General features: G+C 45.6%; 1 protein-coding gene across 1 annotated transcript; it reads left to right on the plus strand.

The window, feature by feature from the left end:
- The first annotated feature begins 6 nt into the window (after positions 1-6).
- Positions 7-26642, plus strand: LOC137257653 (U6 small nuclear RNA (adenine-(43)-N(6))-methyltransferase-like). Its single transcript, XM_067795008.1, has 8 exons — positions 7-218; positions 2568-2883; positions 3516-3656; positions 4119-4383; positions 4740-4809; positions 23693-23782; positions 24683-24814; positions 25643-26642. Exons 2-8 carry the CDS (start codon positions 2568-2570, stop codon positions 26297-26299), a joined length of 1671 nt encoding a protein of 556 aa, XP_067651109.1. The 5' UTR covers positions 7-218; the 3' UTR covers positions 26300-26642.
- The last annotated feature ends 814 nt before the right edge of the window (positions 26643-27456 follow it).

Below are 27456 nucleotides of genomic sequence, written 5' to 3' on the forward strand. Positions count from 1 at the left end.
TCCGGAAGTGATGCGATTCACATGTAGGAAGTGATGTCACGTGGATCCAATGGCGGCTCACTCATGTTTCTTTGAAAGAGTTTAAACGTTCTGTAAACGTTTTATCAAGAAATGAGTTATTACTAGTGGTTTCATCACAGCATGTATATTAGGTTTGGCTTGGTATAAATTTTCTTATGTTCTTCAGCGGTTGTCAAATCGTCTGTGAGTGACTGAAGGTAAAGTTGTGTGTCTTACTTAAATTTTGTTTTCGTTTTCCAAGCATGGGTATCACCATGAGTCAATTGTCTACATACCTCGGGAGTAGTGCGCTTTACCGGGGGCACTTGGGGTTTTCCCGACTTTATCGGATGGATATACTCGCACCAAAGTGAAGCCAACCCTAACCTTTACTCACTAACCCTAAGGATCTAGAAGGGGGGTGCCCAAGGGCTAAGATCTAGAAAGGGGGTGCCCAAGGGCTAAGGATCTAGGAGGGTGTGCCGAAAGGGCTAAGGATACAGCACCGCGCTCATTAGCAAGTCCTCAGCAGTCCTCGGGGTAGCGCGCCCGGTATATTGCACTCTAGCCCATACCTCCACTCATACCATTATATTCCTATTGCAAAATTGACAAAAATAACCGAATGCAAATTTCTACTCTTTAGCTTTTATGCTTCTAAACAGCATGACCCAACGGCGAAGAGTAGAAATCGTAAAATTGTAAGAAAAACAACTAGTAGGTCCGCAGTAGAAAAGAAGGACAGTGGTTACAGCTTCGAAGACTGTAGCTACACACTACGGCAGAGACCAGTTAATGTATTGTAAGGTATCTGACTTCGATAAGAGCTCCACATTTACCACCACCGCCATCAAAAATCAATTACAAACTGAAATGCATACCTCACCCTAAATATATCCTGGCATAATGTAAATTTGCGAACCTCTATTTTCGCACACCTGTCACTTCTGGATTTACGCAGCCACGTCGCAAAAAAGTGTGACGTGAGATTTTGTGTTTGTAAACAAGAAGTCATCTTTTTCCTGCTCTCACAATTTGGAAATCACCAACTTCAAAGTAGAGTTTTTCATCCAAAGTTTTCCAGCAAACATATTTTTACTCTTCTGCACTAACGCAGAAACATCAAAATGAAACTAAACCCGAGAAAATAGTTTTCATTCATGAGTCATCTGTATTGGTAAATGGTATTGCTAAGAGGTCATGACCCCAGACAATGGGATGCTGTACAGGTAAAATAATTGTGGAAGCCCATTTCAGACACAATCCTTATTTAATGAAGTTTTGCCTGAACATTAGCCCGAAAGCAATGTGTGTGTTCGACTGAATACATTAGTTACAATCTGGGTACAAGGCTCGCTCATGAAACATGCTGAGCTCGAATGTGTCAGAGAGGCCTATGGGAAAAACTTGTGCAGCCCGGGAATTTGTATTGAAACCCTTATTTAAATCGTCAGTGGGAAGAAAATGATCAACCTGACATTTTGGCGCACACATCCCCAGGTAAAACTGCAGATGTTGACAGTGTACTGTCTTGTGAGGGTCAGCTTGGTCATTTGTCAGACACGTGTGTGAGTCTGAACTTGAGATTTGACAGTTTGGACATCCGCTTGCACGAGAAATGTGTTTTGCTATGAAGGGCTGTTATGGCTATGTGTAAAATCAGCATGAACCCGTCATCACACGAAGTCTCCGTTTATATTGTTTGCTGTTAATAACTTTACATTTAAGAAACTTTGTACTATTGTATATTTTCGGACAGCATGTGAAACAAACCTGTCACCAGTGGCAAGTACATCTGTGGCCATTTGGTGTGTAGGTGCCTGACTTAATGTATCACAGAATAAACATGTATTGACAGAACTTCCTTGTAAGTTGTTTTTGAGTTTTGCATGTGCATGAGATTTGTTGTAATAAGAATTTAGGTGTGTTAAAACACCATGAGCCAGTCCAGTTCTGCCTAATTGTCTGAGAACATTTACGTAAGCATTCAGGGTTAACTCCCCTGAGGTGCAGGAACATCAAGCTGTTTGTAGGGAAATTTTCCTATGACTAATAGCAACAGCAGTGTTTAAGCAAAACAAAATTTGGCTTACGCTTACATCTTTACAACACTTTTTCATGAAAAGTTACTAAGTAAAAGCAATTAATATGACTTTTCAAGATCAAATCAATTCGTTCCGCTACCGTAGCGATTTGTCAAATGCTGAGACGTGTGCTTTTATACCCATTTTATATTGATGAAGGTTTGTATAATTATTGATTTTCATATGCCTTGTTAATTCCACATACCGTTCCGAAACGTGTTAGGTGCGCGAATATTGATTACTTGAGCTCACATTCAGTAAACTAGAATGGGTATAAAACAAAAACTATCAATGAACTTGTTTCAGTGTTGGAATATTACACAGGGGAAAGACTACTGGTGCAAAGTTACAATTTAATAAGAGGGGGTACTGGCGGAACTCTTTCCATCAGAACATTCCCAGTCATTATCAGACTTCCTGTCAGTCATTTTGAGAGATGAACCAAAAAGGTTTGCCACAAGTATTCTTTGTTGTGTTTCACAGATGTCCCTCAACAAGTACATGCACCCACGGAACCCCTACAGGCGCCAGAAACCAGACTTCCAACTTCTGGCTAGCAAGTACCCTGAGTTTCGTAGCCATGTTATTCAGGACACAGCAGGCAAGGTGTTCCTTGACTTCAAGAACCCTGAAGATTTGCGAATTCTCACAAAAACTTTGCTGAAGGAAGACTTTGACCTTGATGTGGAGTTGCCTCAGGATCGGTTGGTTCCCACTATCCCACTGAGACTAAATTACCTGTTGTGGGTTGAAGATATCATTGGAAGGAAAAAGACTGGTGTTCGAGGAATCGATATTGGTAAGTAAGACATAGTGACCTGAAATCTGTGTGCTCAGTTCTGCATTGAAATGAGCAATTTGCATTTTGAGTGATGATTCAGATAGATGTAAAACCTGGTTTTCTCATATTTTAGATTTGTTTCCTTGCGACAGTACCTGCACTGTATCAAGACTTCTGTCCATATCACCCCTAAAATATAATGTGGAAGAGGTATTTCTTTGAGTGGCTTTTTTAGAAGTTTGATATGCTTTTCAGTATGTTCAGATACAATGAAAGAAATGTGTTAAAACTAATCCTTATCAGATAAGGAGTATATGTCCAGATGATACATGATTTGGCAGGAATGAAATTTAAAAGGGGATATGGGTCAGCACCCCAGTATTCTCAATTATGATGCTAAATTCATGTGCTTGCATGAAGTGTTCTGACCATTCAGGTGACCACACGTTCAAGTGACCTCATATTCAAATGATGATGTATTCAAGTAACTGTATTTTGTGATGTATTCAAGTAACTGTATTTTGTGATGTATTCAAGTAACTGTATTTTGTGATGTATTCAAGTAACTGTATTTTGTGATGTATTCAAGTGAGGAAGTATTCAAGTGATGTGGTAGTCAGGGATTCTTTATCTCACATTGTCCATTTCAGGTACTGGTTCATCTTGCGTTTATCCGTTACTAGGTAACAAGATGAACAAATGGTCCTTCCTTGCAACAGATATCGATGCTCAAAATGTCTTCTATGCTAAGAAGAATGTTTTGAAAAATAGTCTGACTTCAGCAATAACAGGTTTGTTTTCGTTTCTTTCATCGTCATGTGACTATTAAGATTCTGTTGGGAGTGGTAGCCCAGTGGTGAAAGTGTTCATTCATCACGCCAAAGATCTGCATTTGATTCCCCTTTTGGCTACAATGCATGACGCCGGTTTCTGGTGTCTCCAGTTGTGATATTGGTGGAATATTGCTACAAGCAGAATAACAAAATATTCACTCACAAAACAGTTGTTGGTTTATGTGAAGAATGACTTAATCTGTTTCAGTAAATTTTCACTCACAATATTTTATTATGTTTAATGTGAATTGCAGTTCTATTCTTGATGAACTGGGATGTTCAGACTGTATCTTCGCGCATGTTCTGGTGCTCATGATGTCAGTCACATGATTTGCCACTAAAGTGTAGCCTCATTTAAACTGTCCATTTATGTGCTAGTTTACACTGAAAATGTTTTAACCCTCTTTATCATGGTTGCAGTAAAGAAAGTGACAGAAGATGCTTTGATTACTGGAGCACTCTTAGATGAAGATCTGGACGTGACTTACGACTTCTGTATGTGTAATCCTCCTTTCTTCGCGGACCACAATGAGGCACAGGCAGTGTCAACTTCCCGCAGCGTTGACCGTAGCGAACCCTGCTCTGTCAGCACTGCCAGCCCAAAGGAGAGCATCGCCCCTGGAGGGGAGGTGATGTTTGTCAAACAGCTGATCGCTGACTCAGCATCTCTGAGGACCAGTGTAAGGTAGATGATCAGTCCCCCACAGATGTTATGATGTTGATCACTGGATTGTCTGGTCATGAATGCCATTTAGCGAGAATATTGCTGAATGTGCTGTTTGATAACAAACAAACACACAAGTGTTTTTATCTTTAGCAATCTTAGTTGGCACTTAACTTGTGTACTGGAGAGATTTATCTATTATCTTGGATGTTGAGCAAAGTGATTGTGATTTACAAATTTGTGAAGAACACTTTATCCATGAATATATTAGTGTCATTTTGTTATGAAACAGAAGGTAATAAGGCATTGTGTTTAGTGTTTGTGGACATTGTGGAAGAATAGTTGTGGAAATGTAGTTTGATGATGTCTTGGTACAGGGTGTACACCACCATGCTTGGCAAGAAGACCAGCATACCTCCCTTAAAGGAGGAGCTACGCAAACTGCAGGTGGGTGTTGATTGGTGACGGGGAGCTTCAGGAGAGTAATGATTGGTGCAAGGAAGTACAAGTAGGTGTTGGTTGGTGGGAGGGCATACAGGTGGTGTTGATTGTTGCAGAAACTACAGATGGATGTTTATGGATGAGATGGAGTACAGGTAGATGTTGATGGATGGGAGGGGATACAGGTGGATGTTGATGGGTGGGAGGGGGTACAGATGGATGTTGATGGGTGGGAGGGGGTACAGGTGTATGTTGATGGGTGGAAGGGGGTACAGGTGCTTGTTGATGGATTGGAGGGGGTACAGGTAGATGTTGATGGGTGGGAGAGTGTACAGGTAGATATTGATGGGTGGAAGGAGGTAAATGTGGATGTTGATGGGTGGTAGAGGGCACAGGTATATGTTGATAGGTTGGAAGGGGGCACAGGTGGATGTTGATGGGTGGGAGGAGGTACATGTTAAAGGTGATGGGTGGGAGGAGGTACATGTTAATAGTGATGGGTGGGAGGGGGTACAGGTGGATGTTGATGGGTGGGAGGGGGTACAGGTGGATGTTGGTGGGTGGGAGAGGGTACAGGTGTACATTGATGGGTGGGAGGGGGTACATGTGGATGTTGATGGGTGGGAGGAGGTACATGTTAAAGGTGATGGGTGGGAGGGAGTACATGTTAATGGTGATGTGTGGGAGGAGGTACATGTTAATAGTGATGGGTGGGAGGGGGTACAGGTGGATGTTGATGGGTGGGAGGGGGTACAGGTAGATGTTGATGGGTGGGAGGGGGTACAGGTGGATGTTGATGGGTGGGAGGGGGTACATGTTAATGGTGATGGGTGGGACTAGGTAAATGTTAATGGTGATGGGTGGGAGGAGGTACATGTTAATAGTGATGGGTGGGAGGGGGTACATGTTAATGGTGATGGGTGGGACTAGGTAAATGTTAATGGTGATGGGTTGGAGGGGGTACATGTTAATGGTGATGGGTGGGAGGGGGTACATGTTAATGGTGATGGGTGGGAGGAGGTACATGTTAATGGTGATGGGTTGGAGGAGGTACATGTTAATGTTGATGAGTGGGAGGAGGTACATGTTAATGGTGATGGGTTGGAGGGGTACATGTTAATGGTGATGGGTGGGAGGGGGTACATGTTAATGGTGATGGGTGGGAGGGGGTACATGTTAATGGTGATGGGTTGGAGGAGGTACATGTTAATGTTGATGGGTGGGAGGAGGTACATGTTAATGGTGATGGGTGGGAGGGGGTACATGTTAATGGTGATGGGTTGGAGGGGGTACATGTTAATGGTGATGGGTGGGAGGAGGTACATGTTAATGTTGATGGGTGGGAGGGGGTACATGTTAATGGTGATGGGTGGGAGGGGGTACATGTTAATGGTGATGGGTTGGAGGGGGTACATGTTAATGTAGTAGTATATACAATGGGGGTTCTGGACCACTTTCAAGAAATGTCTCTACAAAGCCTTATTTAATAAATAAGGCTTTGGTTGGGACCTTAGATCTTGCTACTATTACCCCTACTACAAAAAGGTTGGGTGTCTATGAAACAGTTTACCGTGTATTGGTTGGAGGTAACACTGTGCCGTACGGTACGATTAATAATTCTTCTCTTACAAACCCCTTACCCGGCCCACCCCTCAAGTAGTACAAGTTAGGTTCGTCGGCTTTCATATCCACTTTATCTATGTTGTAAGTTTTGACTGACCATATAGGATCGGTGGCCCGCTTACGGCTATCGCCCTCGTGTTCCCCCGGCTGGTATAGATACCTCACTAGGACCCTATCTGGTATCTGTTTCTCCTTCCCACGCAATGGAGCGGCCGACTCTGCAACTATTGATTTTAGTTTGATAGCGTCTGCCGGTTTCTTACCGGTGAGACGGGTGACTTCATGGTTGATTGCCGACACCACCTTGGGTAACCTCGTGACCCATTCAGTCGATCGTTTTCCAGGGGTGGCCATCTCCCTAGCATACTGATGACCGAACAAGCGCTCAGCCAAAGTCCTATTAAATCTCTCAACTATGGCTTGGCTGCGATGGGCTCCGGCCGTGCCACGCCTGACCTTTGTATCGTGTTTGGCTAGCAGTTGTGACACGGCACCCATGAACTCCCGTCCGGGGTCAACTTGCAGCTCTGTTGGCCACGTCAGCGGGCTGCGTTTGTATATACGTTCGAATCCTCTGGCTACCTGGGCCGAATCTTTCGTGGTCAAGGGTTCGGCTTCCTTGTAACGACTGGCTACGTCCACTACGGTTAAGGCATACTTGTACCTCTTGTCGTGGGGTAGGAACAGTAGGTCTGCCTGGTGAACGCTATTAGGTATGTTAATACCGAACCTCCTTCTAGGTACGTAGCGTGGTGCCGGCAAATAGATCTGCCACAGGGCTTGTTTTTCAAGCCACGCTTTGGCTTCCTCCGGGGGTACTCGCGCTATTTTAGCTAGCTTATCTACTGCGCTAGCTCCTTTCCAGTACCCACGCGGGCTGTAGTAAATAGCCTCAAATTTTTTCATGTCCATACGCGTATGTGTTTATCCCATCAATAGCTATCCAACGTTTCGTGTCCATAGGCGACAGGGACGTCTTGTTTATAGTCAGTCCGTATATCTTATGTCCATCACTTCTAAGTGTGTTCATTTTATGCCTAAAGGTACGGGTCTTGAACAGGGCTTCCTTGAATCTGGCGTGTTTGATGTGTTGTTTCACCACATACTTCTTAACCCCCTTAGCCTTCCGGATCTCACTATTGTCGGCTTTCAGTATGGAGTACATCTTAGGTCTCAAACCTATGTACTCGGCTATGGGCGTGCCAGCACACTCGTCCTTCATCTTACCTAGGACCTTTTTATTTACCGTACTGTGTAGGGCATGGGTCTTAGGGTAGTCGCTGGTGTCGTATAAATCGAGGTGTTTTTTCATGTCCTCGTACACGTCCTCGGTTCGAATCTCCATCAGCAGGGAATCCGTGTCAGTGTACAGCACTTCACACCTGTCGCCGTACTGTTTCTTGAGCTCGTTGTAGTAAAAGTCGTACATCAGGTGTTTGGATAAATCGAGGATGCTCATCCCCACGTAAACAGGCCGGTTGAATTTTATGTGGCTTTTCTTCATGTGTAGGGCAACCAGGTTGTCTGTGAATATCTTACTACGGTTGAATGCCGGACTGGCTATCAATCTCCTGAGCTTGTCTTCCTCACTCGACCGAACCAGCTTCACGGTCACGCGTTTCCTCAGGTTCTCCATAGTCTTACCAAACACCGAGTTGTTCATGAGCTTGTAGAGATTTTTCTCAAAATCACTGGTGGCTTTTTTTCGTAGGTCTGTGTTCATTCTGATGTAGGGCTCCATCCATGGGCTCTGGTCGAACATGAGCACCCTGTGTATTTTGGTCAGCCTCATACCCAACGACAGGTACAGCTGTAGGTTGCGATAGTGAACGATGTACTTGGTCTTATTCATTAAGCTAGGCACGAGTTTTTCAACGTCTGTCACACGCCCACCTGACAAGTTATGTTGGTACTCAGACATCCAGTCTGGGTTAACCCTCATACGTTCGGGGGCCAGGGGGTAGCTGTTGTGTGATGTGTGTAATTCCTTGGTATACTCTAAGTCAACCTCGAGGATATACCCTTTGTTCGAATCTGGTGCAACCCCCATAACATCAACGTGTGGTACCCATTCGAATCCCCCTGTAGGTAGATACTGGCTCATGGCCCAGCCGTACAGGTTGTTTGCGTCTAGGTAGAGAATGTGATTGGTTGGTTTGTTAGGATCGTAACCTTTCACGTATTGATTATTTGCTTTAGCGTATCGTTTGGATGCCATGGAAATCCCACCTCGCAAGCCTTTCTCAATGAATAGGTGCATGTCGTAATCTGTGAGCAATTCCAAATTAACTCCGGTCTTTTTAAGCAAGGCGTCCCACGACAGACCTGGGCTGGTGTAATACCATGCGGGGTCGAGTTTATACTGCTTTAAACACGTCCGCCTAAACGTTTCAAACACGTCGGCTAACAGCAGTACATCTGTCCTCAAGTACAGGTCGTGATAATCACCCAGGTTCTTACAACCCAGTTTATTCCATACGTTAGTCGCGTGTGAGTAATCATCTCAAGAGACGGACGCCTCATTCAGCTTGCTATAAAAGCAGTCAATAGGGGGTAGTCTGGTCTCGGTGAACTTGACCCAACTATCCATGTACTCATAGGGGTACACACCCTTCCTCATAAGCAGGGGTCTAGTCTCGGCGTCTGTGTATCGATCGGTGATAGGGAAGGTATTGTTGGCCTTGACCAGACTGTCGAGTGACGACAGGAGGAACTGAAACGAGTCAATGAACCTAAGTCCGTTTAAGCTGAAGGAGATGTATCTCTCCATGTTGTTGGGGATGCACGTTATATTACCATCGATTTTTGCGATGGCCTGCATGATCAAGTGTGAGTCGTACCCTCTCAAGTTGTGAAAGACAACGGGGATGTTTATTGTCTTAGGGTTGATTTTAAGCTTGAGGTTGCACGCGTTGTGAGCGGCGCCTCTATACTTACCAGTTATGTGGCAGTGATCTCTCACCGAATCACCGTTAAGTGGTGAGTCACACACGTGACAGTTAGTGCTACTAGCGTGGGCTAGCCTGTCGACTCGGATTTTATACAATGCATTCCTAATAATTTTTTCTTCCTCCTGCAAACACTTTAGAAACCTTTCAGCCGCGTCAGGCCCCCTATACACTACCGGAGCTTTCGTTTCCCCGTCACAACGGACGACAATGTATCCAAACGAACAGGCTTTATGCTCTTGTGTCTTGTGGGTGAAGCTACCACTGGGAGCCTCGCCGGCGGCAGCCACTAAGGCTTCGAAGTCGGCGTATATGATATAAGGCACAGACATTTGGTTCTTGTGGTTACTGAATTTTAGGATATTATCACCTTCCTTAGGCATGTCGACTCGTATGGCCGTCTGCTCCACACCTTGACAATCATCCCGGTGGGATTCTAATAAATCAGCTCGGGTGAAGCCATGTAGGCATCGTTCACAGAAGTGGGTCTTTTCTCTGTGTGCCGATTGGTCATACAACAGCCTGCTAAAGTGTTTTATCCATGTGTAGTGATACTTGTCACCTCGCTGGATCATGAATATATTGATAACTTGGCGATCCTTCACCGGGCTGACCCTGTGTACTATTGTTGTGTTACCTTCGTGCCCAAAGACATTTATAGCCAGATTATTCTGTTTTTCTACTTTAGTGATCTGGGATATGGGGGTGGGTTCATCTATACCATCCCAGTTGAGCCCATCGTCTTGGGGATAGCTAGAAAGCCTATCTGAATGAGTGCCAGCTGGAAATAAGGCTGACCTGATAGCTAACCTCAGGCAATCGTTTCCTCTATTCTTAACGTTTACTATGGCATGTTTGTTCCTATAGTAGGGAGGCAAGGCTAGGTATGACCCGCCTCTGAACGGCACGTAGTTAGCTATGTCTAGATAGACATTATCGATTTTATCTACAGCCCACCCGGACCCCAAGTGTGTGTAGCGTTCTAGGTATTCTCGTATCTGCTGAAAACTGGTATCGATTGATGTATCAATGGTCTCTGTATGTGTGGCGACCTCTTGTTGACCTCGGAAGTAAGGCTGAACATACTCAGTGGTACTCCCAACCTGCTTATCGAGCGACATTTTCACTGTGATCTGAAACTTGATACTTCCTAAGTTATTTAGTTCCTGGTTGACCTTATCAGCTATCAGAGGCTTGATATCTGTAATGTCTATGTTTCTATCAACGTGCATGCGCCAACCTCTCAAATAGTTGCCTACAGCGCGCTCAGTGCGCACGAACTGTAGGTCAATAGCTCTATTATGTCGTAATAATTCTACAAGCTGTGGTTTTCTCATACGGGAATACCCGCCTAAACCCAAATCGTGTGCCTCGGCTTTCAGTTGTTTTACAGTGGGAGGTTTTGCTACGGGGGCATGTGATAACAATGCGGTTAACCCGGCTCTCCCCAGGTTTGAATAACCCGTGTATCCAAGCTGTTTTGCTTGAGCTTTTAATTGTGTTACCGTAGGAGGGACTTCTAAACCTAGTAATCTCAACAATGCTGACTTCCGCATTCGAGAATACCCGATCACACCTCTCTGTTTTGCGACCCTCTTCAGCTCGCGTACAGTAGACATAGTGTTTACACCTAAGAGAACCAATGTCTAATTGCTTCACAGTAAAGGGAGATAACCCTTTCACGCATTGGAGTCTATCTTGAGCAGTCGCCTACGTTCTTTTATGTAGCCCTTTTTATTCTCGTAGATGAGTTGATGTCTGACTACGTTCGCTCCGTGAGCTTTACATAGACAGTAGTGTCCTTTAACCCCGATACCACACACAGAACACGTGTAGTTAGGACTTCCCATATGGAAACAACAGAACCCCTGATTCCTGCATTTCCTACCACAGGCCTCGGTCTTCCCCATAAGTATGTATTCGCATCGGTATGGAGCGGGTCTCATGTTTACTTATATAGGTATTTTAATTTAATTGCTTCGCAACCAACGCAGTAGCTGCTATACCCAACGCTATGAAGCCCAGTTCACGATTCATTTGTCCCTTGGATGGTGTGTAGTACTGAGCGAGTGTGGGTTTATTGAGCGGTTCCAATTGTTTACCAGTTAGTAGGTAGTATTCTTTCATTGCTTCATCAACATCGTTGAATGTTTGAACGGCATGGTTTTCACGCTGGAGTTGTTCGTTAATAAAATCGATCCTCTGGAGGCGTTTTTTAGCGTACTCGGCCTGTGCTCTTTGTAATTTCTCAGTAGCGAGATCGTGCCGCTTCCTTTCTTCCTGTATTTCAGCCGCGTGATCATCTCGTAGTTTCGAGAAGAGGAAATTACTCCCGGAAAATGCCAGGGCATTCACTAACGCCCCACCGACCATCATAGCTATCGTGGCCATCCCTATATTTATTTCATTATATTATCAGGTATTATCCCTTGTTTTACTAGGATGTCTTTTGTGGCCATCGCCATACCAAGGTTCATTATGAGCATACCCATATCCTGCAGGTTGAAATCTAGCTTGATAGTTGGTTGTTTAAGCACCATTTTAGTCAACCTAGCGTACCCTACGGCTAGACTGGCGACCACTGTGGCGTGGTATGCGTCGTTGACGAATGTTTTCCCCTCAGACATTATGTATATGATATAAAATATTAAAATTATAACATGATATGCGGGTCGACGGTGGGGGTACCCCCTACACCCCCAACAGTGCGGGTTACCACCTCAGGTACCACCTCACGTCCCTCACGTGTATATAACCACGAGATAGCCAAGGCAGCAGTTACGCCTACAGCCAACAACAGTCGGGGGTTGGTCACTTTATGTTGGTTACACCACCGTTTTTTACCGGCAGCTACTCTCTTAGGATTCTTCTGTCTGGTTACTGTTTGTGAAGGGGCCACTTCCCCCACTGGTTCCCTGGTCTCCTGTGAAGGAGTCACTTCCATCACTGTTGGGGGTACCTCCACTGGGGTTTCCTGTGCAGCATCCATCTATACTATTATTATTATTCTTTCTCTCAAATTGACAATGTTTTGCCGTGATAATCGCCGCCGTCACTGGAGCCAACAACATACCATATTTGTGGTACAGCCCGCAGCTGATAGAGCTCACGGCGTGTTCGATAAAAGGGTCTTTCTCGAGGTCTTCCCACAGGTAAAGTCGGCGCTCTGGTGGAATGGGAAGGAAGTGTGATACAATACCGGTGTATATCTGGGTCATAGCCGATCCTATTGTCTTTGTCATTTCTGCTCCTAGCCGGGACTCGTATCTAGCGTACAGCTTATCGATTTCTTCGGCTGACATTTTGTGAATTTTATCAGGAGTGTAGTCTCCAAAGTAATGTTTGGCTTTGCCGCCAACAGCCAACGCCACCAGTTTCTCTCGCTTGGGGGAATCCCCCACACCCCCAGTGGGGGTACCCCCCAACTGTTCGAGCAATTCCTCACACTCCATCTTATAATATAACAAGTAAGATTTAGTTTTAACTATATAATACCCGATGCAGACAAAACACAGAGAAATGAAGGTTAAGTTGCACACGACAAATACTTCAAATATCATAACTATGCTTAGCATTTGCTTAGCTTTGCTTAGCTTTGCTTAGCTTTGCTTAGCATACTATATATGCTACTGGTTGGTCGGTCTTTAGCACGAGCTTAGCATGTTTAGTTTCAGCGAGCTGTTTCTTTACCCGTTCCCGTTCTAATTTGCTCATCACATCGTTCTCTCTCAAACACTCCTCGAACGAATCCCTGTCCTTGCAGTGAAATAAGGCCACCCATCGCGTCTGCTCCCTGAGGTCTTTCAACACCGAGTTGAACTTCTGCGTTAGCACCCAGACGCTGTGATTTGCATGCCGGCCGGAGAAGGCCAGGTACGATAGCATGTCTCTCTTTTTTGTTATCTCGCGATTAGCGCTGCAGTCGTCCAGTATAAACAGCGTCGGTTCCCCTTTAAATTTCTCGTGAAGAGCTTTCAACCAGTCCTGCAGGCGTGTTCCAGGGTCGATTTTGTGTACGTCCGGGTCCGTCATCACCCAAGGTCGCGCGTACGTTTTATTCATACTCAGAGTAGGGCACATGATAACGATGTTATCGAACACATCCTTGTAGTAACCCTCCAACATATCCAACACGAAAACGGTCTTCCCACAGCCAGTCTGCCCGCACACTATGGCGCAGTGTGGGTCAGTGGGTAGTTGGGGGTACCCCCGGGGGTCTCCCCCATCAGTAGATGGCTTGCACGAATCTCCCATTGTCTATATTAAGTTGCGCGTCCATAATAACGTACAGATATAATTTCAACTTACCAGCGGGTTGAGCCTTCTTAGTAATCTGGATGGTTATCCCTTCACTGCCGTTATCTATACGGCGCCCGCTACCGTGCAGTTTATCATCATCCGTGGATCGCATGTCCAACCATAGGGCATACTTGGTGGTCAGGTATTCACCGATCTGCACGGAGCCGAGGTCCAGGTCCTTTGTTATGTAGTCCCCAACTGGTAGCTTTTTTATCTCATCCCACTGCTGGTGTGGTCTCATACCATGACTGAACAGCTGGTTGGGCACGCCCTCGATGGTCACTTCCACCTTTTCAATCTCGGGGTTGAAAAACTTCTCGCTGTCCCTCCGGAATGGATCGTAATACTCCACGGGGACGACCAGGATACCTTTCATCGATCGCACCGGCACGTTCAGGTTGATATTCCACACAGTGTCGCTCTTATCTCGCACGACTGATCTATGCCTCAGTACGCGATCGTACAGGATAGCCATCTTCCCAGAGTACTGGCTTCGAACCTGCCTGGCCAGCTCCGGGCTAGTGACCATGTCGAACTCCAGAGAGATGTTGTCTATGGCATAACTGGCCTCATCACCGTTCGGCGTACGCACTACTTTGCTATAGTCGTTAAACGTGAGCTCGTATTCGAGCCTATCACCCAGCGCTGCCTGGTAAAACGGCGCGTGTCCCGTGAGCAACTCGAAGTCGAGCGGCACGCAGAATCGATTCCTGTATGCTCGAGCGATGGCCTTTTCACCGTCCGATAGCTTGTCTTGCTGGTCTTGCGTGAAGACATACCCTATGCGCGCCCGGGTTGATTTGCTGATACCCTGGTACACATCATTGACTCGTTCTCCCTCGCTTTTCCAGAGATCCCTGTAGCAGTGAAACACGTCGCTGTCGTCGATGCTCAGCACCTCGTTACCGCTGATCTTGACGGTCGTTTTCTTGATGATAGCTCGACCCACGTTCCGCACTAGCTCGCGTTTGTCGTTGTCGGAGGTCAACGTGATATTGAATGCCAGTCGAACAGTGCCTGGTACAATGAGGTCATTCTCACCAAGGTTTGGAAATCTAACCAGCAGAGTTTGATTCTGGTCTATCTTGCTGGGATTGTTGGTGATGGTCACCGACTGTCGCACGGCTCTGGTGCCTAATGGCTCTCTCAATCTTCTGAAAGGATCTAATTTTCTGCCGTACATTGTTATATATAAATAAAATATATTTAAATACTAATGAATGAAGACATAGATATGACGGAGATGCCGGGCGCTAGTGCCCAGGCATCTGATGAGCAGGAGACCTCATTTACTAGTTCACCATTGAACCAAGAACTTTTAGCAACAACGGTAGATGATTATTACGAAAGTTTAAGAAGTGATAAATACTACGTTGATCCACAGGGCCGATACCTTGATAATTTTTTTATTGATACAAAGGGTGTTCTACGCCTTAAGTCTAAACCAGAGGTTGACCTCTTTAACAAGCGCAATAAAAAACCACTGGCCTTGTCAACTCTAGCCAGCCGCCATGGTGTCGAATTTATCCGTGAACATCTAAACATGAATGATTACGTTGGTGCAATACCTAAGGCCGTTGTTGAAGATCTGCAAGCTACCAGATCCCACCTCACCACTAGAGATGAAATGACACCACAGCGTGCTACAGAAGCCTCGGACAGCATAGAAAAACTGTTGAGCACCTACTGGGACAAACCGTTACCGGGGTTTGACTTTCCGGTAAGGGAACTGCGCGGCTTAGACGAAGCCGTGAAACGCGTGCGTGGAGAACTCGTGAACAACATGGGGAAACTGAACGAAATCGACGAGCACATCGCTAGGGAAAAAAACAAACTCAACGAAACTGAAAACGATGATATGAAGCGTCGTATCAATGAACGACTACGCGATTTAGAAGACGAGAGACGTACACGATTGGAATCCGCTTCCTCGAATCGTGAACAGCTTCGATCCCAGATCAGTCGTATTCGGGAAACAATCGATAGAATACTGAATGAGGATACAACTTTAGCCAACAGGATTCGGATATTGTTCCGGGAGCAAGGGATCACCATCGCCAGTATTCTGACTGCATTGGGTTTCATCATATCAACCCTGGTGGTGTCACTGGTGGGAGGAACCCCTGTGGGGCCTGCCGGCGGCGGGGGAACTCCAAGTGGCGGTGGTGTTAAAGACTGGATAAAAAAACTCGGGGAAGGCCTAGCTAAACTGGCTGGTAAAGCCGCCGAAGCCCTTCCCGGCATCCTGGGTAGCATCGTCTCGTGGTTGTTGAGCGCTCTGTCTAAAACTGCCATGTGGCTCAGTCAAAACCTGTGGGCAGCCATCGTCGCCGTGGCGGGTCTGGTGTACGTAGCGGCTAAGAAATCTTTAACCAAATAAGTCCCAAAGTTACCCCACCAACCACTAAGGCTGTTTTATTATCAATATGCTGCTGATAGGGGGGTACCCCCACATGTATATGGGGGTGTGTGGGGGGGCACATGAACTTTAGACTCCGGGGGTGGCGCCACTATACCCTTTTCACGTGGTGGGATGTGTGGGATATAGGGGGTGTTAATATCGGGGTTGATACCCAACTTTTGGTCCGCCGTGGTTATGACTATTTTGTTGTTATAACCCACCACTTTTTTTATTCTCAGTTGCATATCACTCGGAGCCATGTACAGCCCCACACCGAACACGTAATTGACTTTCGATCTGGCGTATTCTAACACGTTTTGGTAACGGTCGATGGCCCGCGGGAGATCAACTGGAGAATTGATAGCATCCTCAACGTTGGAAACGAATTGTGTCTGAGCGTCGTAAGCAGTTCCCTTACCGAGGATGTTGGAACGCGTCATCGACTGCGCACCCAACAGCGCCCACACGTACGTTCGAATCGAGTCGTTCAACCTGACTACCCCGGCACGAGTGAATCATTTCGACGTGTCCAGCATGAACATTTTCCACCCGTCTGAGGTTGACTGCTCCACTTTCTGGACTGTGAAAGCAACCCCACCTTTAAAGTTCATACGATCATCCCTCCATTCATTACTCGACAAAGCAAAGTCCGGGCGTAGTATATCTCGTTTCAGTAAATCATCACTGACTTCTTTCACTGGTCGCCCCCCATCATAAGGAATACCCAACCCGTGGTTCGGGCCCGGCAAACGCCAATCCGTCTTCGGGTTTATTTCGAATTCATTGCAAATACGTTCGTAGGCCCGTCTTTTGTACCCGTTGTTTATTGCTTTCCACCCACTGTCTTGTGGGAGGGGGACGCTGATCTCTTTAAGGATACGTCTGACCTGGTAGTACACGTGGAATTTGAACACAGACTGACTCAGCGGTCCACGCCGAGTGTCGGTCAATGTCACACCACACCCCGTTGTAGCGCACCACACGGCAAAGTTTAATTGATTCTGCCAGAACTGCATAGGGTTGTTGAACCAAGCGTGGACTGCCTCAATGTTAGTCACCGAAAGCTTATACTGATCGAACACATCTAAAAACTGGGCATTGAAATACAACCCAGGAGCAACCACGATCTTCATGGGGGAGAAATCTACATCCAGTTTAGGGTAAAACACACCAGGGGAATACATTTTAAAAACTATTATATAATGAGCATATATACTCTAACATGTACATAACACTTCCAGGAATAACGAGCGGTGAGGCCGTTCAGCTGACGCACGCGATCGATAACACGTCAGGTCAACTCGAAGTCGCACTCTGCGATATCACCTACCTACCGCAATGGACTAACATCAACGCCAGCAACAATAAGCTGTTCGTCAGTGGAACTCGCAGTCAGATAACTGACGGCTACTACAGCGTGTGCTCTCTAAACGACGAGGTCTTCAAACCCCTGGGAGCCGAACTCAAGATGAACGACTCAAACGGCACAGTGGTGTTAATCAACAACGGAAGAACCTCCTTGAGGCTCGGCCGGCCATTAGCGAGGATACTCGGTATGTCTCCTGACGAGATAAAACCGACAACAACCGTCACAGGCACGAAGTTACCCGACCTAGTACCGTACCGAGAGCTGTACATTCATCTCAGTCAGGTGAGCACAACGTACAACATTCAAGGAGGTCACCCTTCCACTATACTGAGAGCAGTGCCGGTGAAAACTGAGAAATACAACGACGGTAGAACCGAGTCGTTTTCACCACGGCAGTATAAGAGATTAACCCAGGGCAACATACCTGAGCTGACAATATCGGTGTTAGATATAAATCATAATCCTGTAAATATAGGATACCTCAGCTTAACGCTTCATGTAAAATGACCAGCGCACAAGGGCCCGGAGTTAAAAAATGCGTCAATATCGGGCTCTCCGACCTTGGAGACACACGCGGTTTCGACGCTCCCGGAGTAGATGGTAAATCGTACGCCTTGCAACTGAAAAACAACATTTACAAACGCGTTGAAATCCCCTCCGGTGGAACCCTAAGTGATATAGTAGATACCACAAGAGCAACAGTCAACACTAAGTACACCCTTGTCAACACCGGTGATAATAATTGGGTAATATACCCATCGTTCGGGGGTAAACTGTTCGACTTAGACGATGTTGAGAGCACTACCGTCGCCCGAAACAAGCCATATATGCTCGTCTTCACCGAAGATGACAAGTGGGTGTTGTTACCCGATAACAACTGGTTTATCAATATTAGACTCGTCTCTCCCTACGTGTTCACGGATAACAAAGACAACCACCTAAACAAAGTCGTGAACAATGGAACCCTGCTCGTGGCTTACGTCCCAACTCAGAGACGTAGCGTAGTCGTCAGCCCAGTCCACACTGTGGCAGCCCACATGCTATCGAGTAAACCGGCCATACAAAACGTGAAATTGCAGTTGGTGTCTGAATTCGAAGGCGTGGTTAAGATACTAGAGAGTCTAACGGCAAACGCAACACTGATCATCAAAGTCTACCTAGGGGAACCATCGGGGAATGATGTCGAGATCGTGAAGGGGATCAAACTCGGGTGGGGCAAACAACATCAGTATCAAGTTTGCAATGTTTACGTGCGGGTGGGTGTCGACTCCAAGACCAGTCTGCAGGGGGTCAACGTGATCGTGGAAAACAAGATATCACTAATCAATATCTTCCTGCCTGACAACATACACTTCATGGGTATGAAGTTAACCCCTGAATTATTATCAGAAAACCAGTTGGAAATTATATCGTAATAGTATAATAATGACCAGTCATCATCCCAACACTACGCTTAACGACCTAGGAGACACGGAGGGATTCGATCAGCCTGGTGAGGAAGATGAATTATATATCCTTCACTTCAAAGACAACGTGTACAGACGGGTGCCGTTACCAGATTTAAAAGAGCCCAAATGGCTGATCAACTTAACATTCACCTCACCTTATATCACATTAAATAATGGGGTTGTCTCTAAGATTAAGAACAACGGTATCTGGGCCGGGGATTTCATTCCGGAGAAGACATTAGTACACATAGCATCTACTGGTTACGAAAAAAAGGGGTTAAGTGCTTATCCAAACAATAAATTAACATTTAGCAGTAATCTTGATAGAATATCCTCCCTTTCACCCTCATCATAGAAGTCTTCTTTACGTCTATATTCCATGGAACCTCCCCAATAGTACACCAAATTTTACCCGGGGTGTCAATACGCTGGTCTTACATAGACCAATATTGTCGTATTGTTATACAACGGGATACCACGGGTCCTATAAACCATTTAATAAGCCTCCGTGGGGTTTCTATTACAACAGGAAATTCTATTAGCCTCTCACCTATTGCCCTGACTAGTAGTCTAGAACTTGTAGACTTCAAATTCATTGATAGATTTTTAACTGAAACCCAATTAAAATATCTTTCAAAATATAAATTATAGGATGGGTCTGTACCCAGTCGTAGAGGAAGTAGCGAAGACGCTGGAAACCGTAGATGGGTTCCGCTTGAGACAGTTATGTGATGTGAAACGTCAACTAGAACAAGACCGTGACACGCGGAAAGCACTATGTAAAAAGTACAATAGAGCTTTCAATATCGTGGACGGGGCTGACACTACCCTTATGGCAACCAGCATGGGACTAGGGGCGGCAGGCGTTGGGTTGTTGGCTACCATCGTGGCTGCACCTATAGTGCTAGGTATTGAAATAACGGCAGGGGTGGCAGGGTTGGCAGGATTGGCGCTTAAGTTAGTATCACACAGACTTAATCGTAAGGCATTGAAACACGACGAGACCAGGGTTCTGGCCGAAGCAAAGCTGAACACAGTGAGTGAGCGTATTTCCACGGCACTCTCTGATAGTAAGATCTCAGAAGAGGAGTTTCGTTCAATCCTCTCTGAACTCAAAAAATATAACGGAATGAAACAAGATATTCGATCCAAGTCTCGTAAGTCTGCTATCAGCGAGGACGAGAAAAAAAAGTACATAGAACAGGGGATACAAAAAGCCCAGCAAGCCTTTATTATGAACACCAAAGAGATCGTAGGCGGTTCACGTTAAACTGTTTCATCGATATAAACATGACATAGGCACAAACGTTAAGTAGTAGGGGAACACGAGGGCGATAGCCGTAAGCGGGCCACCGATCCTATATGGTCAGTCAAAACTTACAACATAGATAAAATGGATATGAAAGCCGACGAACCTAACTTGTACTACTTGAGGGATGGGCCGGGTAGGGGGTTTGTAAGAGAAGAATTATTGATCGTACCGTACGGCACAGTGTTACCTCCAACCAATACACGGTAAACTGTTTCATAGACACCCAACCTTTTTGTAGTAGGGGTAATAGTAGCAAGATCTAAGGTCCCAACCAAAGCCTTATTTAGTAAATAAGGCTTTGTAGAGACATTTCTTGAAAGTGGTCCAGAACCCCCATTGTATATACTACTTAATGTTGATGGGTGGGAGGGGGTACAGGTGGATGTTGATGGGTGGGAGGGGGTACAGGTGGATGTTGATGGGTGGGAGGAGGTACAGGTGGATGTTGATGGGTGGGAGGGGGTACATGTTAATGGTGATGGGTTGGAGGGGGTACATGTTAATGTTGATGGGTGGGAGGAGGTACATGTTAATGGTGATGGGTTGGAGGAGGTACATGTTAATGGTGATGGGTGGGAGGGGGTACATGTTAATGGTGATGGGTTGGAGGGGGTACATGTTAATGGTGATGGGTGGGAGGAGGTACAGGTGGATGTTGATGGGTGGGAGGGGGTACATGTTAATGGTGATGGGTTGGAGGGGGTACATGTTAATGGTGATGGGTGGGAGGGGGTACATGTTAATGGTGATGGGTGGGAGGAGGTACATGTTAATGGTGATGGGTAGGAGGAGGTACAGGTGGATGTTGATGGGTGGAGGGGGTACATGTTAATGTTGATGGGTGGGAGGAGGTACATGTTAATGTTGATGGGTTGGAGGGGGTACATGTTTATGGTGATGGGTTGGAGGAGGTACATGTTAATGGTGATGGGTGGGAGGGGCTACATGTTAATGGTGATAGGTGGGAGGAGGTACAAGTGGATGTTGATGGGTGGGAGGAGGTACATGTTAATGTTGATGGGTGGGAGGGGGTACATGTTAATGGTGATGGGTGGGAGGGGGTACATGTTAATGTTGATGGGTGGGAGGGGGTACATGTTAATGGTGATGGGTGGGAGGGGGTACATGTTAATGTTGATGGGTGGGAGGGGGTACAGGTGGATGTTGATGGGTGGGAGGGGGTACATGTTAATGGTGATGGGTGGGAGGGGGTACAGGTGGATGTTGATGGGTGGGAGGAGGTACATGTTAATGTTGATGGGTTGGAGGGGGTACATGTTAATGTTGATGGGTGGGAGGGGGTACATGTTAATGGTGATGGGTGGGAGGGGGTACAGGTGGATGTTGATGGGTGGGAGGGGGTACATGTTAATGGTGATGGGTGGGAGGAGGTACATGTTAATGGTGATGGGTGGGAGGAGGTACATGTTAATGGTGATGGGTGGGAGGGGGTACATGTTAATGGTGATGGGTTGGAGGGGGTACATGTTAATGGTGATGGGTTGGAGGGGGTACATGTTAATGTTGATGGGTGGGAGGAGGTACATGTTAATGGTGATGGGTGGGAGGAGGTACATGTTAATGGTGATGGGTGGGAGGGGGTACATGTTAATGGTGATGGGTGGGAGGAGGTACATGTTAATGGTGATGGGTAGGAGGGGGTACAGGTGGATGTTGATGGGTGGAGGGGGTTAATGTTGATGGGTGGGAGGAGGTACATGTTAATGTTGATGGGTGGGAGGGGGTACATGTTTATGGTGATGGGTTGGAGGAGGTACATGTTAATGGTGATGGGTGGGAGGGGCTACATGTTAATGGTGATAGGTGGGAGGAGGTACAAGTGGATGTTGATGGGTGGGAGGAGGTACATGTTAATGTTGATGGGTGGGAGGGGGTACATGTTAATGGTGATGGGTGGGAGGGGGTACATGTTAATGTTGATGGGTGGGAGGGGGTACATGTTAATGGTGATGGGTGGGAGGGGGTACATGTTAATGTTGATGGGTGGGAGGGGGTGCAGGTGGATGTTGATGGGTGGGAGGGGGTACATGTTAATGGTGATGGGTGGGAGGGGGTACAGGTGGATGTTGATGGGTGGGAGGAGGTACATGTTAATGTTGATGGGTTGGAGGGGGTACATGTTAATGTTGATGGGTGGGAGGGGGTACATGTTAATGGTGATGGGTGGGAGGGGGTACAGGTGGATGTTGATGGGTGGGAGGGGGTACATGTTAATGGTGATGGGTGGGAGGAGGTACATGTTAATGGTGATGGGTGGGAGGAGGTACATGTTAATGTTGATGGGTGGGAGGGGGTACATGTTAATGGTGATGGGTTGGAGGGGGTACATGTTAATGGTGATGGGTTGGAGGGGGTACATGTTAATGTTGATGGGTGGGAGGAGGTACATGTTAATGGTGATGGGTGGGAGGAGGTACATGTTAATGGTGATGGGTGGGAGGGGGTACATGTTAATGATGGGTGGGAGGGGGTACATGTTAATGGTGATGGGTGGGAGGAGGTACATGTTAATGTTGATGGGTGGGAGGAGGTACATGTTAATGGTGATGGGTGGGAGGGGGTACATGTTAATGGTGATGGGTGGGAGGGGGTACATGTTAATGTTGATGGGTGGGAGGAGGTACATGTTAATGGTGATGGGTGGGAGGAGGTACATGTTAATGGTGATGGGTGGGAGGGGGTACATGTTAATGGTGATGGGTGGGAGGAGGTACATGTTAATGGTGATGGGTTGGAGGAGGTACATGTTAATGGTGATGGGTGGGAGGAGGTAAATGTTAATGGTGATGGGTGGGAGGGGGTACATGTTAATGGTGTTGGGTGGGAGGAGGTACATGTTAATGTTGATGGGTGGGAGGGGGTACATGTTAATGTTGATGGGTGGGAGGGGGTACAGGTGGATGTTGATGGGTGGGAGGGGGTACATGTTAATGGTGATGGGTGGGAGGGGGTACATGTTAATGGTGATGGGTGGGAGGAGGTACATGTTAATGGTGATGGGTGGGAGGAGGTACATGTTAATGTTGATGGGTGGGAGGGGGTACATGTTAATGGTGATGGGTTGGAGGAGGTACATGTTAATGGTGATGGGTGGGAGGGGGTACATGTTAATGGTGATTGGTTGGAGGGGGTACATGTTAGTGGTGATGGGTGGGAGGGGGTACATGTTAGTGGTGATGGGTGGGAGGAGGTACATGTTAATGTTGATGGGTTGGAGGAGGTACATGTTAATGGTGATGGGTGGGAGGGGGTACAGGTGGATGTTGATGGGTTGGAGGGGGTACATGTTAATGTTGATAATAAAGAAATTGCATCCTGGGTACATTTTTGCAGTCATTATTGTTTGCTCTCCACAAAAGTAGCATAGTTTGCATAGTTTTGTGGGAAAAGAAAATGAGAGCTGTTTTGTTTTATTTTTGACCGAAAGAACATTCATGACACATTTATTAATTGCAATGTTCTTTCCAGGTTCCCAAATACGCTACTACAGAGTTTTGTCAGGGCAAGACAATGCGGTGGGGCATAGCCTGGTCATTTGATGAAAGTGTTGTCTTCCCAGTAAGTCTACCCCTTTGTGATTTTGAGACAGGACCAGACAGAGGTTTTGAAGAGTCTGAAGTTTGAAGTTCTCTGCATAATTGTTTGGACATGATTTTTATGTTGTAGACATGGATATATGTTGTTCATACTACAACTGCAACATTTGTGAATATGTAGACAAAGAAGCTAATTGAATGGCTGAACTTCTGAGTAAATGGTTAAAATTTGAGAAAATATATGCTGAGATTTGTTTGTCTTCTGACACAATTAGTACGTCATTCATAGGAAATAAATAAATATATACAAATGATTTTTTAAATCATTTTACTCCCTTACAACAATAATTGTTATTAAGATTAATACATTTCTGGTGCAGACAAATAATTCAGAGACAAAAGGACTTCCCTTTCTTATTGATTAATACCTGTCAGCTTCCATCTTCCTGTCTGCTCTTTATCTTTGCCACAATTCTGACCTGTGAAGGTCTGGGGTAGGATAGGTCTTCACGAACCCATACTTGACACAAAAGTCGACCATTCTTGTCGTAAGAGGCAACTATCAGGATCAGGTCAGATTTGATTGACCTTCATCAGTTCCAACTTGTGCAGTTCGATGCTTATGCAGTTGATTCAAGTTTTACAGACTGCATCCATATAGTTGGAATGTTTCTGAGTGCGGTGTAAAACTCACCTCACCTGACCTCACCTGACCTCATCTTACCTCATCTTACCTCACCTCACCTCACCTCACCTCACCTCACCTCACCTCACCTGATCTCACCTCACCTCACCTCACCTGACCTCACCTCACCTCACCTCACCTTACCTCAAGTAACTGACTCTTCTACGGCTGGATGTGAAGTATGTTGTAAACTGGATCACAGAAATGACCCGGTCAGCTGTCATGTTCTTGTTGCAGAAATCTCCCTTCCAGTCCTCCAAGAATGAAAAACCCCCTCTGTCATACATTGTGCCGTTTGCAGCTGGTGGCGCTATCTATGATGTGCCAAATCTGACGAGACATGTAAAGACTATACTTGACGGACTTCAGGTGAATGCGTGGAATATATATATATATATAGATAGACATGTTGATCTCAGAAGTAGAAATTGTGGATCTGCACATAAAGCATTTGGAAATGTAGAGTTTGCCTATAAAGGATTTGTAAATGTAGAGTTAGAATATTTAGGTGTGGTAGAATTATAATATTTAGGTGTGGCAGAATTAGAATATTTAAATGTGGTAGAATTAGAATATTTAGGTCTGGAATCTGTAAATCTTGGATCTGTAAGTGAACGATGTCTCGATCCAGGGTCTATCAGTTGAGGATCTGTGAATCCTGCATCTGTAAGTGAATGATCTCTAGATCCAGGGTCCAGCAGTCAAGGATCTGTAATCATTTTTTGTGTTCAGAAAACACATGATGAGTTTCAAGTGACTATGCGTTGTTTCTGTGATCTTTCATTCAAAGGCCTTTAAATCAAAGTCTGAAATTCAATATGTCTTTCTTGTGTTAAAGTTCATGTTAAGATGAGTCTTGCTGGAATTCAAGGTTTTAAATGTCATTGTGGCCGGTTGTCTCTGGCACTGTAGTTTGTTGTACAGAGTTGCACCTCCCATAGGCATGCCAGCAATCTGTGGTGGCAGGCTCAAACTCCAGTTTTCCTGATTATATGTGTAAGGCTGTCTGCTGTACGCATGTTTATGGGTTTCACAAGTCTGGTTAGCCATCTTAGATCTAAATCACTTTGTGCTCTTATCTGGTATATTTTGAATATTATTCAAAGTGGTGTGGAATGTAACTGTTTTTCTCTGATGATTGACATTAATATTCAGAATGATAACTAATACTTATGTGATCATTTTCTTATTAAACAGATTCAGCACAGAGAGAAGAAATGTCACAAGGGCTTTGCCAGCCTTGCGGTTATAGCACATGAAAACACCTGGTCTAATCAGAGACGTAAACGTCGACAGAAGTTACGAGAAGGGGCAGACAACTCTACCCGCTCCACAACTGATGTCCCTGTCCTACATTACAAGCTTGGTGATGAGGTGAAGGGAGGTGATGACAGTGGTTGTCTCAATGTCAGCGGCAACAACAATATGGATGAGGACAGTAGTGTTGAAGATTCTGCACAGAGGAAGAGGAAGGCACCAGCTACTCTGTCAGAAGAATCAGGTGAAAGCAAAAGGATCAAAGTTGTTGAGGAAACAGAAATTGTGAAAAACGCAGATGCGGAATCAGTTCCAGCCGATGATAGCAAATCAAACAGTTGTGATACAAACAAACACGGAAATGATGGCTTGACCAAATCAGAATCTGAGGCAAGTATCAAGACAGAAGTGAAAAAAGCAGATGTGGGGACTTCCGATGGCAAGAAGCGGTACATCCTGAAGTGTGACGTGAACCTGAAGAAGCATGCTGGGCAGCCAGAGGTGATACTCGAGATGGTGTGGCGGGACGGAGACAGTCGCGAGCTGATGCATCAGGTCATGCAGTATTTGAAGAACCAGCTGAAGCCGCCATGTTGATGAGTTTACATAAACTCATAATGGTGGCAGTTGTTCAGACTTCTCTAACACAGTGATGCACCGTTTTGTGTCTGGGTGAACCTACATGTAGCTGCCCATGTAGGTTTTTCAAACCAGCTCTTGCCATCACATCAAGATTGAATAAAGGGCTGTATGAAGGGCTATAGGAATCCCTTGACCCCTCATGCAGTGTTTGCCCTAGACATGACAATTTAGGTGTCATGACTCCCAGGTGCCATGAGAGGGAGTCTTGGACATGTTTGTTGGACCAAACTTCAGTATGAAACTTTCATCAAAACATCAACTGTAGTTGGGTAAGAACAATAAAATACAAGCTAAGGCAGGTCAGGTATTTAATCTACACTGAGCAGTTAACTGACAAACAATAAACTAAGTAGTTTTAAACAACATCAAATTACAAGCTTAGGTTATCTGAACATAGGGTTCAGTAGCATTGCACCAACAATGACGAAAGCGTTTGAGATGATTTGTGCTTCAAATACGCAGGTTTTGTGTCGGACAAACACTGCTCATGGCCACACTCACTCTGTAAATTTGTGTGGCGTCCTTGTTCATGGCATATAAGATACAAAGACCCGGGGTAGAATAGGCCTTCAGCAACCCATGCTTGCCATAAAAGGCAACTTTGCTCGTCATAAGAGGTGACTAAGGGGATCAGATGGTCAGACTCCCTGCCTTGGTTTACTCTTGTCATCCTTTTCCAGATAAATGCTCATGCTGTTGATCATTGGATTATCTGGTCCAGACTCAATTATTTACAGACCGCCACCATATAGCTGGAATATTGCTGAGTGCGGCATTAAATTAAACTCCCTCACTTCTAATAGCTGTCACTTTCTCTGATTCTGATGTACTGGTAGATTTCAGCTGATGTGTCTAATGGGCCCTACATATTGAGACACATGTTTGCAAAGTGATCTTAGATTCCTGTCTTTCTGCTGTTCTGATCTCTGATCCCCACAACTAATCTGTCACTGATTAAGCTGTCTTCCTCATCTCTTTTATTGAGGCAATACCTTTCAAATGTTTATCTCATTTGTTTCATATTTAACACTTCATCATCTTCCTTGTAAATGAAAACTTTCAAGAACATGTGTCCCATTACATGTCTTCAAAGTGATGCTCTTGTTTAGATG

Source organism: Haliotis asinina, chromosome 1 (assembly GCF_037392515.1).
Source record: "Haliotis asinina isolate JCU_RB_2024 chromosome 1, JCU_Hal_asi_v2, whole genome shotgun sequence".
NCBI classification, from domain to species: domain Eukaryota; kingdom Metazoa; phylum Mollusca; class Gastropoda; order Lepetellida; family Haliotidae; genus Haliotis; species Haliotis asinina.